Source organism: Saimiri boliviensis, chromosome 9 (genome assembly GCF_048565385.1).
Source record: "Saimiri boliviensis isolate mSaiBol1 chromosome 9, mSaiBol1.pri, whole genome shotgun sequence".
Taxonomy (NCBI): Eukaryota; Metazoa; Chordata; class Mammalia; order Primates; family Cebidae; genus Saimiri; species Saimiri boliviensis.
In genome coordinates, this window is record NC_133457.1 from 107,089,741 (window position 1) to 107,104,431 (window position 14,691).

General features: G+C 50.9%; 1 protein-coding gene and 1 long non-coding RNA gene across 15 annotated transcripts in view; one reads left to right on the forward strand and one right to left on the reverse strand.

Annotated features, from left to right (window-relative positions):
• Nucleotides 1-2,833, reverse strand: part of PTPRT (protein tyrosine phosphatase receptor type T) — a 1,134,111-nt gene extending 1,131,278 nt beyond the window's left edge. For all 14 annotated transcript variants that reach the window (XM_039479697.2, XM_039479693.2, XM_039479696.2 and 11 more), the window contains exon 1: nt 2,592-2,833. In XM_039479697.2, coding sequence (XP_039335631.1) covers nt 2,592-2,679 — 88 coding nt within the window. In that variant the 5' untranslated portion in view covers nt 2,680-2,833. The remainder of the gene's footprint in view (nt 1-2,591) is intronic.
• A 4,738-nt stretch (nt 2,834-7,571) lies between these two features.
• Nucleotides 7,572-13,161, forward strand: LOC141585699 (uncharacterized). Its single transcript, XR_012519356.1, has 3 exons — nt 7,572-7,889; nt 11,023-11,342; nt 12,993-13,161. It is a non-coding gene; the product is annotated as an uncharacterized LOC141585699 (long non-coding RNA).
• Nucleotides 13,162-14,691: the final 1,530 nt, after the last annotated feature.

A 14,691-nucleotide genomic window follows, 5' to 3' on the forward strand; every position in this document is an offset into this window, starting at 1 on the left:
CACTCCTTACAAAAACTGTCATGGCTCAAGAAATATGCCTTAGAGTAAGGAAAAAGGAAATTGTCTTTTGATGACAAGCTTCTGCCCCTGACTTTTGGACACTGTGACCAACATTTTGTTACAGCAAAACACATTAGCACAACTACATCATGGATGTAAGCTTACAAACTGAAATTGCTTTCAAGATTGGGAATTTTCAGATCAAAAGAACATGGAGAGCACACTACTTAGTTTTAAAATGTATTTATTCGAACTTGCCAGAAGTTTTAAATAAAATACTTTAAAGGAAATCTATTGTCATATTTTACACTAGAATTGAAATTCGAAGAATTTCTGAATTTAGGAATAAAATAAGTTCATTTTTTAAGTCAAGGTTTACAGTATTCTTGTTTTGACAAATACAGATGTTCATGAGAAACCCTGGGAAAAAAATTAATCCAATTTAGATGGTCTGGTTGCTGTTAAACTGGAAAGCAGTGGACAGAAATATACAGAAAATCCCCATTTCTACAAATGCATAAGGCTTAGAATGCACCAAATCTCCAATACAAGCTAATCCCATTCGCTGAAGGGGCCCCTGGCACAAAGGCAGCCACCTGCTAAATATACGCTATGTAGTGGGTTTGCAGAAGCCACCCTGCCCAGGTAGACCCAAAAGAAATACACAGCGCCTTAACAGATTTCTTTCCAAACCGTATTCCAGGATTTCTTTTCTTTCTCCTGCGTTCTGAAGAGCAAACAAAGAAAAGGTGCTCGCTCCTCACACTTCTCTAAATGTTTTAACAAAAGGCTGCTGAATAAACACATTACTCATTTAAAAATTGAAAAGTTCTATTCCTGATACGAAAGCAACCAGATTTGCATTTTAATAGTTGTGGGCGAGCGCCACCTGGCGGGAGCATCCGGAACGGGCGGCGTTCGGCACTGGACAGCTTCCCGAGCCGGTACGGGTTTTACCGCTTGCTACCCAAGAACGATATGAGACCCGTGATGGAATATTTTTGATCCTGTTTCTGCCGCGAGAACGTGAGTGGTATTAATGTGTGGTTGGCCGGTCATGTCTTAGAGGATATAAAATCTGAGTCATGAGTCATGCCTGGGTCCCCAGGAGTGCCCCGGGCATCCTCCCTAGCACCCCTCCCTCCCTAGCACACCTAACACACACCCCAAAATGAGGAAAACAAGAATTGTGCACCATCTTTAGAACGGTGCCGTGGCTGTCCCTCTTCTCTCACTTGCCAATCCAACCTTTCAGCCTCACACACCTCAAAAGGAGTGTCTTCGTCACCCAACAACTTCCCCAGCCAGAGAAACAGGCTATCCCTTCGCAAAAGTCGCCTATTCCGTTTCCATTTTGGTACCAAGCCAGGAAGGCTCTAACGCATTTCCAACAGAATGTCTCTCCAGCGGCTCTTAGCCTCAGACGCAGCCTGTGCAAAGACGTTCTACTTCCCCACACGTTCGTTCTTTTGCTCTTTCTTTCCTTCTTTCGGTGAAATAATAAAAGGGCACAGCTGTTGCTGAGCGAGCCAAAACGAGCCTGTTCCTGCGTCCCACGGGCTGATCTCAGCCTATCCCCGCGATCCCAGCCACCTGGCCGTGGTTACACCAAAAGCAATCGGTGCTACGAAACTTCAAGGTGATTTTGAACGTGGAAGTACACCTGCAGCACTCCCTCCCTCTTTTCTTCCCTCCGCCGCTACTCTTGGGGGGCTCGGGGCTGGACGCTGCCCGCAGAGGGTCTTGGTGATGTGGAGACACTGGACCGCGGTGCTCTCCAGCACACGCCAGCGTGCCTTTAGGAGCCCGTCAGGGCACCCCTGGCTCCCCCTACTCCGGGGAGCTACCTCTGCTCACCTCCTTCCCGCGGTCAAACCCAAATAGGAGTCCCCTGAACTTTTCAGTAGCAGACGCGCTCACGCGTCAAATCCACTCCCCTCCAAGGGCCTCAACAACAAGGGCGCCCAGCTACCCCGGAGAAAAGCTAGCGGGTAGGGCGGAGGTATTGCGGCTCGGTCATCCGCGCACACATCCCCACCGGTGCCTTCGGCCGCTTGCTTAGGGGAGCGACGCGTTCGGAGCCCCGGTCGAGCTTCCCATAGCTCCGAGGAGAAAAGAAAAGCCACCGCCCCGGCAGCCTCGGCCTGCTGGGGACCTTTCCTCCCCACTAAAAGCGCGCGCTGCCCAAGGAGCTGCCCGGGAGAGAACGCTCCACCCTGGGCGTCCGCGCCACTCCTCGTCCCGCCGCCCCAAACACTCAAGTGGCAGATTCCGACAAGTGGGAGGCAGCAAGTGGAAATATTCGCAACAACCGCGGAAAGTTACTCCCGCCCGGGGGGCCGACAGGAAAGTGAAGCGAAGAACTTCGCCAAACGTGGGCCGCCGAGGGATGCGAGGGGCCGGGCTTGATGGCCGGGGCGCGCCAGGACGCGGCCTCCTGCGCCTGCAGGCTGAGACCCGGGCTCCGGCCGTGGGGCCCCGCGCTCCCGCGAGCCCGCACAACTTTCTCCTCGAGGGTCCCCGCGGCTGGGGGCCCCGCGTGCATCCGGGAAGGAGCGGGGAGTCCAGGGGAGCCGGGCGGGCGCACTCACCTGCGGCACTCTGAGCCCCGGCACCGGGCAGCGGCGGCAGCTGCAGCCGCAGGAGCAGGCTGAGGGCGAGCGTGGCGAGACTCGCCATCCGGGCGGCGGGGGCGGCTCAGCCCCTTCCCGCGGGGGCCGGGGCCGGAACTGGGGCGGGCGCGGGATGGCCCCGCATCGCCCGCGCGGCTGCTGGCTGTGCGCGCCGCTGGCTCCGCTCGGGCTCCCGGAGCCGGCGCCGCTTCGCTCCGAGCCGAGGCGCGGCGCGAACTGAGGCGGGAGGCTGGGCGGGGGCGGGACGCGGGGGGCGGGGGGCGGTGTCCCCCGAGTCCTAACGCCGCCGCCTTCGCCGCCGCCCGCCCGGGCGCTCCGCCTCGGCCGTGCACACACCCTCGCGCGCACGCCCGCGGCTGGCACACACGGGCTCCCCCGCGCACCCTCTCCGGGGCCGACCGGCTCGGGCCGCTGGCACAGTCACGTGCGTCCACACATCACCCCCGCACCCGCACCACCGGCAGGGTCCTTGCCTCCGCCCTGCGCCGCGCCGCTCAGCCAAGCACCGTCTGCCCTGTGGGGGCGCAGGTACGGGGGCGGTGCGGGAAGGAGGGAGCGGGAGCAGCCGTTTGAACTCGGGGTGCGGAACAGGTGAATGGGGGTTCGGTGGCGAGAGGAGGGAGGAAGGAGCGGCCCTCTCAACTCTAGATGAGAGGCCAAGTGAATTGCGAAAGGGGGAGGGGCATCTGCCCGAAGCTGGGGCAGGCGGCTGCTGGCCTGGGTCTCCGGCACACCCTGAGATGAGAATTTCATATAACACCGCGCGCGCTCGCGCGCGAGCGCGCGCACACACACACACACACACACCAGTCACACTCTTATGGGCGCTTCGAGGACCGCACCACTATCGCCGCCCCCCTTAGCCGCCCACCCCACTTTGTTCACCCACATCTTTCCCTTGTCCCCACCACCACGCGGGAGGGGGCACGGACGGGGCATGAGGCATCTCCCCAGCCCCCCAAATTTTTCTCTGGCAGCCTTCCCTTTCCTTTTCTAGGGAGATAGAACCACGGAGCTTTTTCCCTTTTCTTCTAGGTCTTAACAAAGACCTGGTTGGGGCTGAAAGCCTAAAACCATAGATCAGAGTTGGAGCTGTCCCTCTCAGTCAGAAGCCCACAGCCTGGCTCTCTGCTGTCCTGAGAGGCAGCTGGCACCTGAGTCTCGGCTGGGTGTCCGAGATGTAAAAGCCAAGGGCGAGGACACCCAAAAATGCTTAAGAGATTCACACTTTGTGAACACTTTGCTACCTGGCCAAAGCCCTCCCTCCTTCTTCTGTGTCAGCATGGCCCCCTACCCCCATCCTTGTTGGGGTTCCAGGGACTAGATTGGGCAGACTGTAGGGGAATTGTGAAAATCAAGCATGGTCAGGGTTCCAAAAGTGGGGAGCCCCAGGCTCTGGACCCAAGTTGCCATGGCAAAGAACACAGGGCCTCACTCAGTCCCCAGACCCCACTAGGTGGAGTGGAACAGTTTCCTTGAATGGAAACCCAATTACTCCTCCTACCCCACACTTAGAATCCCAGGGAAATTCTTCCACCCCTCTCCGGACCTGCTTCCCACCATCACCACCATGACTATGACCACCTTCAGAAGGTGAAGTGTTGGACTAGCCTGTTGGACCGGCTGCCAGGAAGGTTTCTCCACGTCCTGCTTCTCAGACCCCTGCTGGGGAGAGTGAGGGTGGCCTGGGAGTTGATCCTTTCACACGCTGCCTTGGAGATTAAGAATTCGACCAATATTTATGTCGTACTTAAATTGTGTGCCTCACTCTGTGCTGTTCTCTGGGGACACCACAACGCACAGCCTTTGGGACAGTTGGAATGGAAACATCCCTTCTGCTCAGAGCTGAGCTGCCAGCTGTCGGCTCCATCACTCACTCACTCTAACCCTGCCTCAGAGGAGAGCTCTGACCCAAGATCCGCCCCCCTGCCACTCCAGTCGTGGCTGACCCCAGGTGCTGGCCCAGGTGGGGAGGAGATTTCTAAGCCACTAAAGAGCTTGCTGTCACACTTGTAACGTGTCCCGACTTCCTTGGACTCCTGCTAATTCATCCCCTCTCTCAAGCTTTCTGGAAAACTATAAAATAGCAGTTGTCACAGCATCTTCAAAGCACACACCCTTCAGCACCCCCGCACACACACATTCGAACCCTACCTTAGGGATGCGATATCACTGCAGGCAAATCCCCCAGGTCTGAATGGAGTTCATGTGGCCCCAAGGAAAAAAACCATTTCAGTAGTCACTGAGCTGGTGGAGTGGGAACTGAACCCGGCGCCAGGGCTTACCTCCCCAGGTGCACCGTGGTTGTGAACTGTGACCCTCTGTGCTTTCTGAACCTCCCTCCACGCCTAGAAACTGCCCGTTCTTTCCTTCAGCAGCACATGCTGCCACCTGCTGCCCAGCAGGGCTCTGGCACCCGTCACACTGCCACGCTTTTGCACGGGCCAGTCCCTCTGCCTGGAAGCCCTGCACTGCACCGTCTCCCGCGGAAACTCACACTGGCCCTTAGGGCTTCTCTTTGGAACTTTGGCCGGCAGGCCCTTCCTGCTTAAGGCTTGTTCCCCAGTGCGGGCCGCTGGCTGGTGCTTTTTACATTGTGGGGATATTGTTTGTCTCCTCTTCATTTCTGCAAGACTTGGGTTCCTAAAGGGGACCTGGATGCTTACCACAGGGCTGCTAGGAGATGCGGGTTTGGGGTGGAGAGAGAGGGCTGGTACATGGACAAAGACGCCCTTACACAAAGCTTCCAGCTAGCTGGCTTCTCAGGGGAGGGAACTCATGGAAAGTTACAGCATCGTCTCCCACCCTCCCACACGGGGAGCCCTCTCTCCCGTCTGACCCCATTAGCCTGGGGAGCTCGGACATGACCACGGATATGCTTAGCTCGGGGCTGGGCTCAGCATCACATCAGCAATGAAGGAAGGAGGCAGGGTGAGCTTCGTGAGAGATGGCATTCGGCCCTACAAACTCTTTTAGTTATGCTCAACTAGCAGGCCTCTTCGGAGTCACTCTGCCCTTAACCCCAGGAAACCTTTGGCAAGACCTCTCTGCGCGTCAGTTTCCATATCTGCCCAGTGGCTTCCCTTTCAGCTCTGGCAGGGACCAAGACGAGTGTGCAGACATTTCAGCTACAGATCTCTATGTCTAGCACAGTTTCAGGGGAAACCTGAAACTTGGGGCATCCTTTCAACAGGTGTGCTGGCCTTTTGATGTGGGTCAGGGATCTCAGGGCTGTGGGTTTGCAGCCTAAACAACAGCAGTGGTCATTGCTGTCATGGAGCTTCCCATCTGGCGGAGTAAAGACCCAGAGCTGGTCCCCATCTCCCCAGCCCTGCCTTACCCTCAGTGGTCAGCCCTCCAGTAGAGACCAGAGCACAAGGAAGAAGACGCCTGCTGAGGCCACATGCCTTACTAATGAGATTTCCCAACCACATATCTAGTAGAGTGTATTCTGTGTTAAAGTATCAAAGTCCAATGAGAAACATCCAGTGATGTCGCTATTGTTTGATCCCCATCGTACACATGAGGACACAGAGGCTCAAGAAGGGCAAAGACTCCAGGTAGGAAGGTGGGAAGGGTTACTTCCTGCAATGGGGGTGGCTGCTCCACTGGAGCCTCTGTCTTCTTGCTGTGGCATTGATGGCCACTAGCCATTTAAATTTAAAATTTAGATTTTCAGTGGTTGGCCACACCACATTTCAGTACGTACTCAGTAGCCACAGGTGGCCAGTGGCTGCTGTATCAGACAATGCAGATACAGAACATTTCCAACGTCACAGAGAATTCTATTAGTGCTGCTCTAAAACAGAGGTCACCAAATTTCTGCCATACCTGGACCAGTCTGTTTTTATAAATAAAGTTTTATTGTGTCACAGCCATGCTTATTTGTTATCGCTGCTTTTGGCAGAAAGTTCTACTAGACAGCACTGCTCTAGAGCAGAGGTTAGCAAACTCCACCCAGGGGCCAAATCTGGACCACTGCCTATTTTTATAAATAAATTTTTATTGAAACACAACCCCATGTATTTATTCACATATTGCCTATAGCCACTGTGACCTACAGCAGCAGAGGTGAGTGAGTGTGAGAAAGATCATCCGGCCCACAAAGCTTAAAATATTTACTGTCTTGCCCTCTGTAGAAAAAGTTTGCCAACCCTTCCTTTAGAGAAACTCTTACAGCACAATTTGACAATTACTGATCTAAAACTCATTCTCAAAGTGTGGTTTCTGGGCCAATCGCATCAGCTGTGCCTGGGAACACGTGAGAAATAAACGTTCTCATGTCCCACCCCAGACCTGCTGAATCAGAAACGCTGGCGGTGAGGCCTGGGCTCTCATTTCACCAGCCTTCCGGGTAATTCTGATGCATGTTCAAGTTGAAACCCGCTGTTCTAAAACACCCGTGGAGTAAACCAACAAGTGACTGCTACAGTGACGGTGCGAATGGGCTCCCGTGGGTAACAGAAGAGTTTGGAAAGATGCCAAGAGAGTGATAGCCCATCTGCTGCCTGGTCCATCAGCAGCAAAACCTTTGACGGCCCTTCCATGGAGGCTGTGCCAACCAGGGGAGGACCCTGTACCAGCCGCCACGTGGAGCTCAGGCCCACTGCAGTGGGCCCCGCCCTCCCACGGAGTTGTCAGCACATTTGGAACTGCCTCCACGCGTAAATTCATGGACCAGCTGTCTCTTTTAATCTGGTTGCAAGATGAAACCATTAATAGATGTCAGACACATTGGCAATGATCTCTTCATTAATAATTTCCTCCTTTCTGAGGAAAAAGAAATTAGTAACAAGCAACCATCAATAATTCAAAAATACAAGTTAACCTTTCTATTAGCAGAGTGACTGTGCACACACCGCAGATGCTTACAGAGCCAGTAGTTCTGGCTTGAGTAATGTTTTGATGGCAGGAATATTAATATGCACTAATGCTATCTGTCAAGACGTGCAAATATAAATAACCCAAATGCAACTTAGAAATTGTAAGTATTTTCAAGTTTAACCTCATGATCCAACCATTTTTTTCTGTTAAAAAAAAGGATGTATTATCCAATAATATCGGTCCGTTCAAAAGCAGGAGGACTTCACAATGGAATCCACTTCCAGATTGAGATCCTCGTGGTTGTAAAGATTTCCCTGCTGCTTTACCAACACTGCTGATCTGTAATTTCCTCCCTTCAAAGTTGAATCTTTCTCCTGGGGAAGTAAAAGCCTGGACGCAGCTAACTTTGTTTGGAGACTGGGCATGCTCCAGGTAAGGGGTCTCAGTTTCTTAAAACCCTTCCGATTCCTCTTCTGATAGATGTTCAGGCTCACAGCACCTGGTTTCTCTTCTCCGTCATGCTCCATTTTGATAATGTTCCTCTTCCAGGGAGGCCTTGCACCTGCTTGCATCCTCCACATCTCCATTTACCACCCAAGTGACCACAAACTCGTCACTTTCCTTCTCCAAAACTGTTTCCCCATCTGTGAAATTGGGTGATTATTCCCACCTCGCTGAGCTGAGTGAGAATTAAGTGAGTTAATGGATGTGAACACGCCTAGCACAGGGCTGGCCCACTCAAGGGCCCATTTCTCTTCCTTTCTTCCCACTTCCAAGCCTGAAATTCACCAGACCACCCCAGCCTTGACTCCAGGCCAACTGTCATATACACCTGGACAACAGCATGGCACGGTGGGCCAGCTGGCATTTCTTGGGCCAAAATACCAGCACACGGTCCAGACTGTTGCCAAGTAGACCTCAGTGTCTGAGATGCCCTGGATTTAACACCAGCACTGCATCTCACCCAGGTGACGTCTGCCAAACAGCTGTTTCTGTTAATTTTTTTAAAAAAGCTAAGTGATGTATGCCAAGTACCCATCACAGGTGTTTGCACTTCTAACTGACACCTGGCCTCATTGCTGGGCAGTGGGGATGTCGGGATAAAGTAACCCCATCCGCAAGGAGTCCACAGTCCGCCCATACTGAGCACACTGGGGACAGGATGGTGTTAGCGTCAGGGTTGGAATAATGGACATCAAACATGATTGAGATATGGCCCCAGGCTTTACTTCTTGCTTCCAGTGAAGTGGCTTCTCTGATGAAGCAGGAGAAAAGCCACCATTTCTGCAACAGCTTGGTGCCCAGGAGTTGAGGACATGCCTTTTCAGAGCACTGAGGTCCCCCCAAGACCTTCAGCCTCTCTCCTGGTCCCTGACTCCCAACTCAGATTCTAGAATGTTTGTGAACCTGTTGCTTCTCCCCATCTCCCTGCAGCGACCTTAGTTCTGACTTAGCTCTTTACTGCCTGAAGTCTCGTCCCTCCCCACCCCTCCCGACACTCAGCAGTCAGAGTGGTTGTTCAAGAAGTCACTCCACAACCTGTTACTCACCAGCTTAACGCCCTTCACTAAAGCCCCCATTGCCCTCAGCATGAAATCCACAGTCCTTACCATAACCAACCACATGGGCCCATCCTGCCTTTCTTTTAAAAAAAAAAAAACAAAAAAAAAAAAAACACGGAGTTTCGCTCTTTCACCCAGGCTGGAGTGCAGTGGTGCAATCTTGGCTCTCTGCGACCTCCATCTCCCAGGTTCAAGCAATTCTTGTGCCTCAGCCTCCCAAGCAGCTGGGATCACAGATGTGCGCCACCAGGCCTGGCTAATTTTTGCATTTTTAGTAGAGATGGGGTTTTGCCATGTTGCCCAGGCTACATTGCCTGAACTCCTGGCCTCAAGCAATCCACCCACCTTGGCCTCCCAAAGTGCTGGGATTACACGAGTGACCACCACACCTTTCTAAGGCCTTTCTAAGCCCATCCCCCAAGTAGAGAAGAAAAGAAGGGCATTCCAAGGCGGAAACAGCCTAGGCAAGTACTCAGAGGTCTGAAAGCGTCTGCAAGTTCAAAGCCACAAAGCTGAGACCTAAGTTCAATGCTCTCTGTTCTCTCATTTCTTCCACACTCCATTTACACACACCTTTACTCCAAGTCACACACGACAACTGTCCATGACCTCCCTCTGGGCCTCTGCCCTTGTTGTTCCTTCTCTCTCTGGAATGCCAAATTCAAAAGCAGGATCCTTCCTTGTCTTTATCCAGGCATCTAAACCCTCATCCTTCAAGGCTCAGCTCTGGGCAGGGTCTGTGGGCTGGACTGCAGTGGGCTGGATGAAGAATTAGTGAATTCCATCCTCAGTGGTGGCATCTGCAGATCTGCCTTCTCCACCTGAGTGACAGCATCGAAGGATGCCAGTACCGTCTTTGCACCCTCATGTCTCCAAAGCCAACCCAGCATGGCATACAGCAAGCACTCAATACATATTAGTTAAGACTAGGGCCAAATTCGCCTGCCGGGCCCATATACATTCAGCATGAGCTGTTATCAAACAGAAGGGACAGTGACCCATATATCGAGATCTATGGGGAAACCAGCTCATTAGCAAGACCCCAGCAGGGCTGTTGGCTGTGCAGGATGAGATGATGGGGTGGTGTTTCCCAACTGTGCCTGGTTCTGAGAACCACCAGGAGCTCTTGTTAATAACCCATGTACCCTAGACTGATACACCCAATGCTTCAGGGAAGGGCCTGGAAATGTGTCCTTTTTATCAGAGTGAATCTCACGAAAGGTCATAATGGGGTGGTTCTGTCCAGGCCAATGTGAAACCTGTACTCTGGTCAGACTGCCAGAAGCACATAGCCCAGGGGCTCAAAGCAGTAACACAGCTGTTCATGGCAGGGAGAAACCACAGTAAAGACTCCAGAGGCTTTAGGGCCTGTCTGCCATGGTCCTGAGCCTCTTCCATGAGGCCCGAGTCCCAGGAACAACAGATGCCAACCTCTGAGAAAGAAAAGGCACCAAGAGATTTGAAGCAGAAATGATACAGAAAGAACACTTCATGTTTATGGAAACTTCTGCAAGCTTTCTTCAGACTTCTGGTTTACAGAGTTGGCTTAATTAGAATTCTTGGTTCTTTTTGTTTTTTTGAGATGGAGTCTGGTCTGTCACCCAGGCTGGAGTGCAGTGGCACAATGTCAGCCCACTGCAACTCCCACCTCCCGGATTCAAGCAATTCTCCTGCCTCAGCCTCCCACGTAACTGGGACTACAGGTGTACATCACCACACCTGGCTAATTTGTTTGTATTTTAGCAGAGTTGGGTGTTCACCGTGTTGCCCAGGCTGGTCTGAAACTCCTGAGCTCAGGCAATCCACCCGCCTCAGCCTCCCAAAGTGCTGGGATTACAGGCGTGAGCCACCGCACTCGGCCAAATTCTTGGTTCTTAATATACTTTCATGATGTTTTCCTTCATAGCCTCTCTTATTAATATGATTTGCTTAGGCTTGCTCCTTTGTGTAATGGCATGTCATTGTTACTCTATTTTCATTGACGTATCTTATATTTTGATAAGCACCTACAGACCTTCCACCCACCGTACCACCCCCTGACAGCAAGTACCAGGATTCTGCTCACCACAGTTCACCCCTGCAGTACTGTACGGAGAAAATTTAGGCTGGCAAGAGGACCTTCAGGAGAAACCCCAGAGCCGGATCGTTCCTGGATTTCTGCTGCAGTGGTTCTCACCCCTACTGCGTGTGACAATCACCTGGGGCCCCACCCTCAGCCACCGATTTATTTGAGCAGGCCCCAAGCAACAGTATTTTTAAATCTTCCCCAAGTTTTTCTACCAAGAACACTGCAAGGACTCCTCAGAGTTCTCCCCACCCCTAGGTAGGTGAAATATAAATCATCTTAAGAAGTTTGGGGGAACAGCTCCACAGAGCTCTACCCACCCCCTTATAATCTAATACACTTTCCTAAAGATGCTCCCCTACCTTGCTCACCTTAGGGGATCCCTGCACATGGGACCTATGTTACTGAAGAGGGTGTGCTGGGCACCTGATATACTTCTCAGTGTGAGGCCGTGGGCCCCACCTGCACCAGAGCTGTTAATGATGCATGGAGCCGAATCAGCATCTCTGTAGGTTGAAGCTTAGAAGTTTGCATTTCTAATGGGCACCCCAGGTGATTCTCAGGAATGCAGGTCTGCATTTGCCCATTCTATGTCTCAGACACCTATAAGGGTTTAAAGGATGAATACTGAGCCAGGAACACATACACTTCTTGTATTTTAGGCAAGACTCTTTTTCTTATGAATGACATGGTGTCTACCCCGCTCAAGCTTAAGTGAAAAGAGGAACCCAGTGGCTTATTTAGCTGAGCAGTTCATGAGCAGCTTCAGGCAAAGCTAGATCTAGGTACTCAAATGATGGCATCGGCCTCCTCTCTCTCCCTATCTGTCTATCTCTGTCTGTTTCTCTCTGTTTCAGATGGGCTTCTCTCTGTGGGTAGTCAAAGAAACTGACCAATGACAGCTCCATGCACAGGTCTCACTGCTTACCACCTTCAGTATAAAGTGAGACCTTCTGCAACACCCCACCACACTATCCACAAAAACCCAGTAAAGAGATTTTAGGGTGATTTGGTTCACATTTTATTTCCTGAATGAATTGATTTGGCCAGTGATATTGGCAGGGGGAAGGAGTGTCACCATAATTGGCCAACCTAGGTTTTTTGCCCACCTCTCTGTGTTGAGGATGACAGCCATAAAAGACAGCCCCACAAAGACTGAATGGAGTGGGGAAGGGGAATCTTCTTCAAATAATCTTGGGCACTCTGGCTGTTCTGGTCTAACTGTCTTATAAATCCCTTTAATAACGGGTCTAGAGATTTAACCAGTCACCTGGGGCCTGCTCCTTCCCTATGTCCTCATCCTCTCCATCTGACACTCGTTCTAACCCCCATACCCAAACAGACCCTGTGATTTTTGTTGTTGTTGAGACAGGGTCTGGCTCTGCCGCCCAGGCTGGAGTGCCGTGATGTGATCTTGACTCACTGCAACCTCCACCTCCCATGTTCAAGCGATTTTCATGCCTCAGTCTCTCAAGCAGGCGGGATTATAGGCATGCACCATGACACCTGGCTAGTTTTCATACTTTTAGTAGAGAAGGGGTTTTGCCATGTTGGCCAGGCTGGTCTCAAACTCCTGGCCTCAAAGGATCCACTTGCCTCGGCCTCCCAAAGTGCTGGGATTACAGTCGTGAGCCACCACGCCCGGCCTAACCCTGTGATTTTTACACAACCTCCCTTTCCTCTGTACCAAAGCATGTTACCCTCAAAACGGTTTCACCCAGCAAGTTACTCCATCGCTAGTGGAACTTGAACTTTACTCTGAACCATGCATGCAGCTAAAAGCCTATGTGCATTATCTACCCCACAATTCTCTTACTATTCCCCATTTACAAAAGAAGAAACCGAGGTACAAGAAGGTTTGTTGATTCAGGATTGATTTGGTTTTAAGTTTTGTTTTCTTCTCAACAGCTCCTGGAGTTTTATACATTTCTGGAATTGTGTCTCTCTACCATGGGACTGGTACTGTTATCATACGTTTCAGAAAACAGCATCTGTTTACAAAGCATTTTATTCCACAACACAGAAATACATTTCACCACAAGTGATAGCAGTGAACTTCAGCCCCCAGAATCTCCTTCTCCCCTTCAGGAAACAGAGCTAGGATGACAGCAGAGGACTCTAGAACGCACTGAGATTGGTCCTTGGCATGACCATCCAGACTGCACACGTTTCTTCAAGCCATTCTCACATCAAGTAAAACGCTGATAAATCATTATTTCTCCAAGCTCGAAAGACGAAAGTGAGTTTGTTGACATCAACGTAAAGGATCGAGGGTACAAACTTGGAATGTGAAACCATAGAAAATACCATCCAGGAACACAGAAATCATGTCTTATCTAGAAGCCTGTCTCCAGAGTGGCAAATTTAGGGATTGGTTTGAGGACAGAGTGTGCCCTGTGCGCTGGGGAGGGGTATAAAGGGCCAGGATGCGGTGGGGGCTTAAGATGTTCTCTTACCCGTAAACACACTGTACATCACTGTCTGCCGCTGAAGCTTAAGGATTGATAACCTTGGGGATGTTTCACTCTGGTTTTGCTTCCGCCTCTGCAACGTTTGAACTTGCATTTTCTGAGCCGTGTAAAATGAAAAGTCTTATATGTATTCCCCTACAGCTCTCTTACTAGTCCTATTTACAGTAGAGAAAACTGAGGCCCAGGAGGTTTGCTGATTCGGGATTGATACTGGTTTGAGGTTTGTTTTCCTCCTGGACAGCTCCTGCACTTTTTAAAACTCCTGTAATCGTGTCTCCCGATCATGGGCCAGGAATATGGGAATCAGCAGTGAACTTCCAGCTCATCACTCTCAAAACTCTTTTCATCTCTAAGACATTTCAATAGAGCTTTGCCAGTAAACAAGAATAAACAGGGTTCCGTTTACCCAGAAGCCAAATCTCTTGTAATAAGTTCTGGGTCAGGTTCTCCCCAGAGCAGAGAAATGTACAGTTGTAGTTTGAGTTGATTTTATTTCTTTGGGGCTTTGTTTTTTCAGTCTTTCAGGCCTTACATCACTCCCCCAGGAATAGCTGAAAGATGAGAAGAGAACATATGGCCCCCAAAAGCCCCCAAATCAACCAAGGTGGATGCCACCCAGGGCCCAGCGGTGGTGGGAGGAGGTGGTCAACGCCCTGCTTCAGGTGGGCTCTCTGGCTAATTCCTGTTTCCCGTGAGAAGAGCGTTAAAGACCCGTGAATGTTTTAAAATGAAAAGCAACCTCTTAATAATCAGGTTTCTCCACTCTACTAGGATTGGAAAAAAAAAATCAGCAACTGACAAATGTTAAAAATTTCCTCGCTGCTAATCATGCTTCCCCCCCTTCCCTTTTTTTCCCCTCCTCTCTCTCTTCTAACATGAATTTATTTTCTATTTGAAAGCCAATCTCGCTGGTTATTAGATATTCTCCCTGCTGTCACTATCAGTAAATTATTAAACAGCTGACCAAGCTTTGTTTTAAAATGATTCTCTTATGAAGCTTGGTGATGTATTTGCTATGAATACTGAACGGTGCCATGCTCTCTAAGGACACGTGAATGATTCCTATTTACTACCTTTAGCAAAACGTGTGTGCAATTAGCGGCCAGAACTTGACTTGAATCACAGTTACTAGGGAT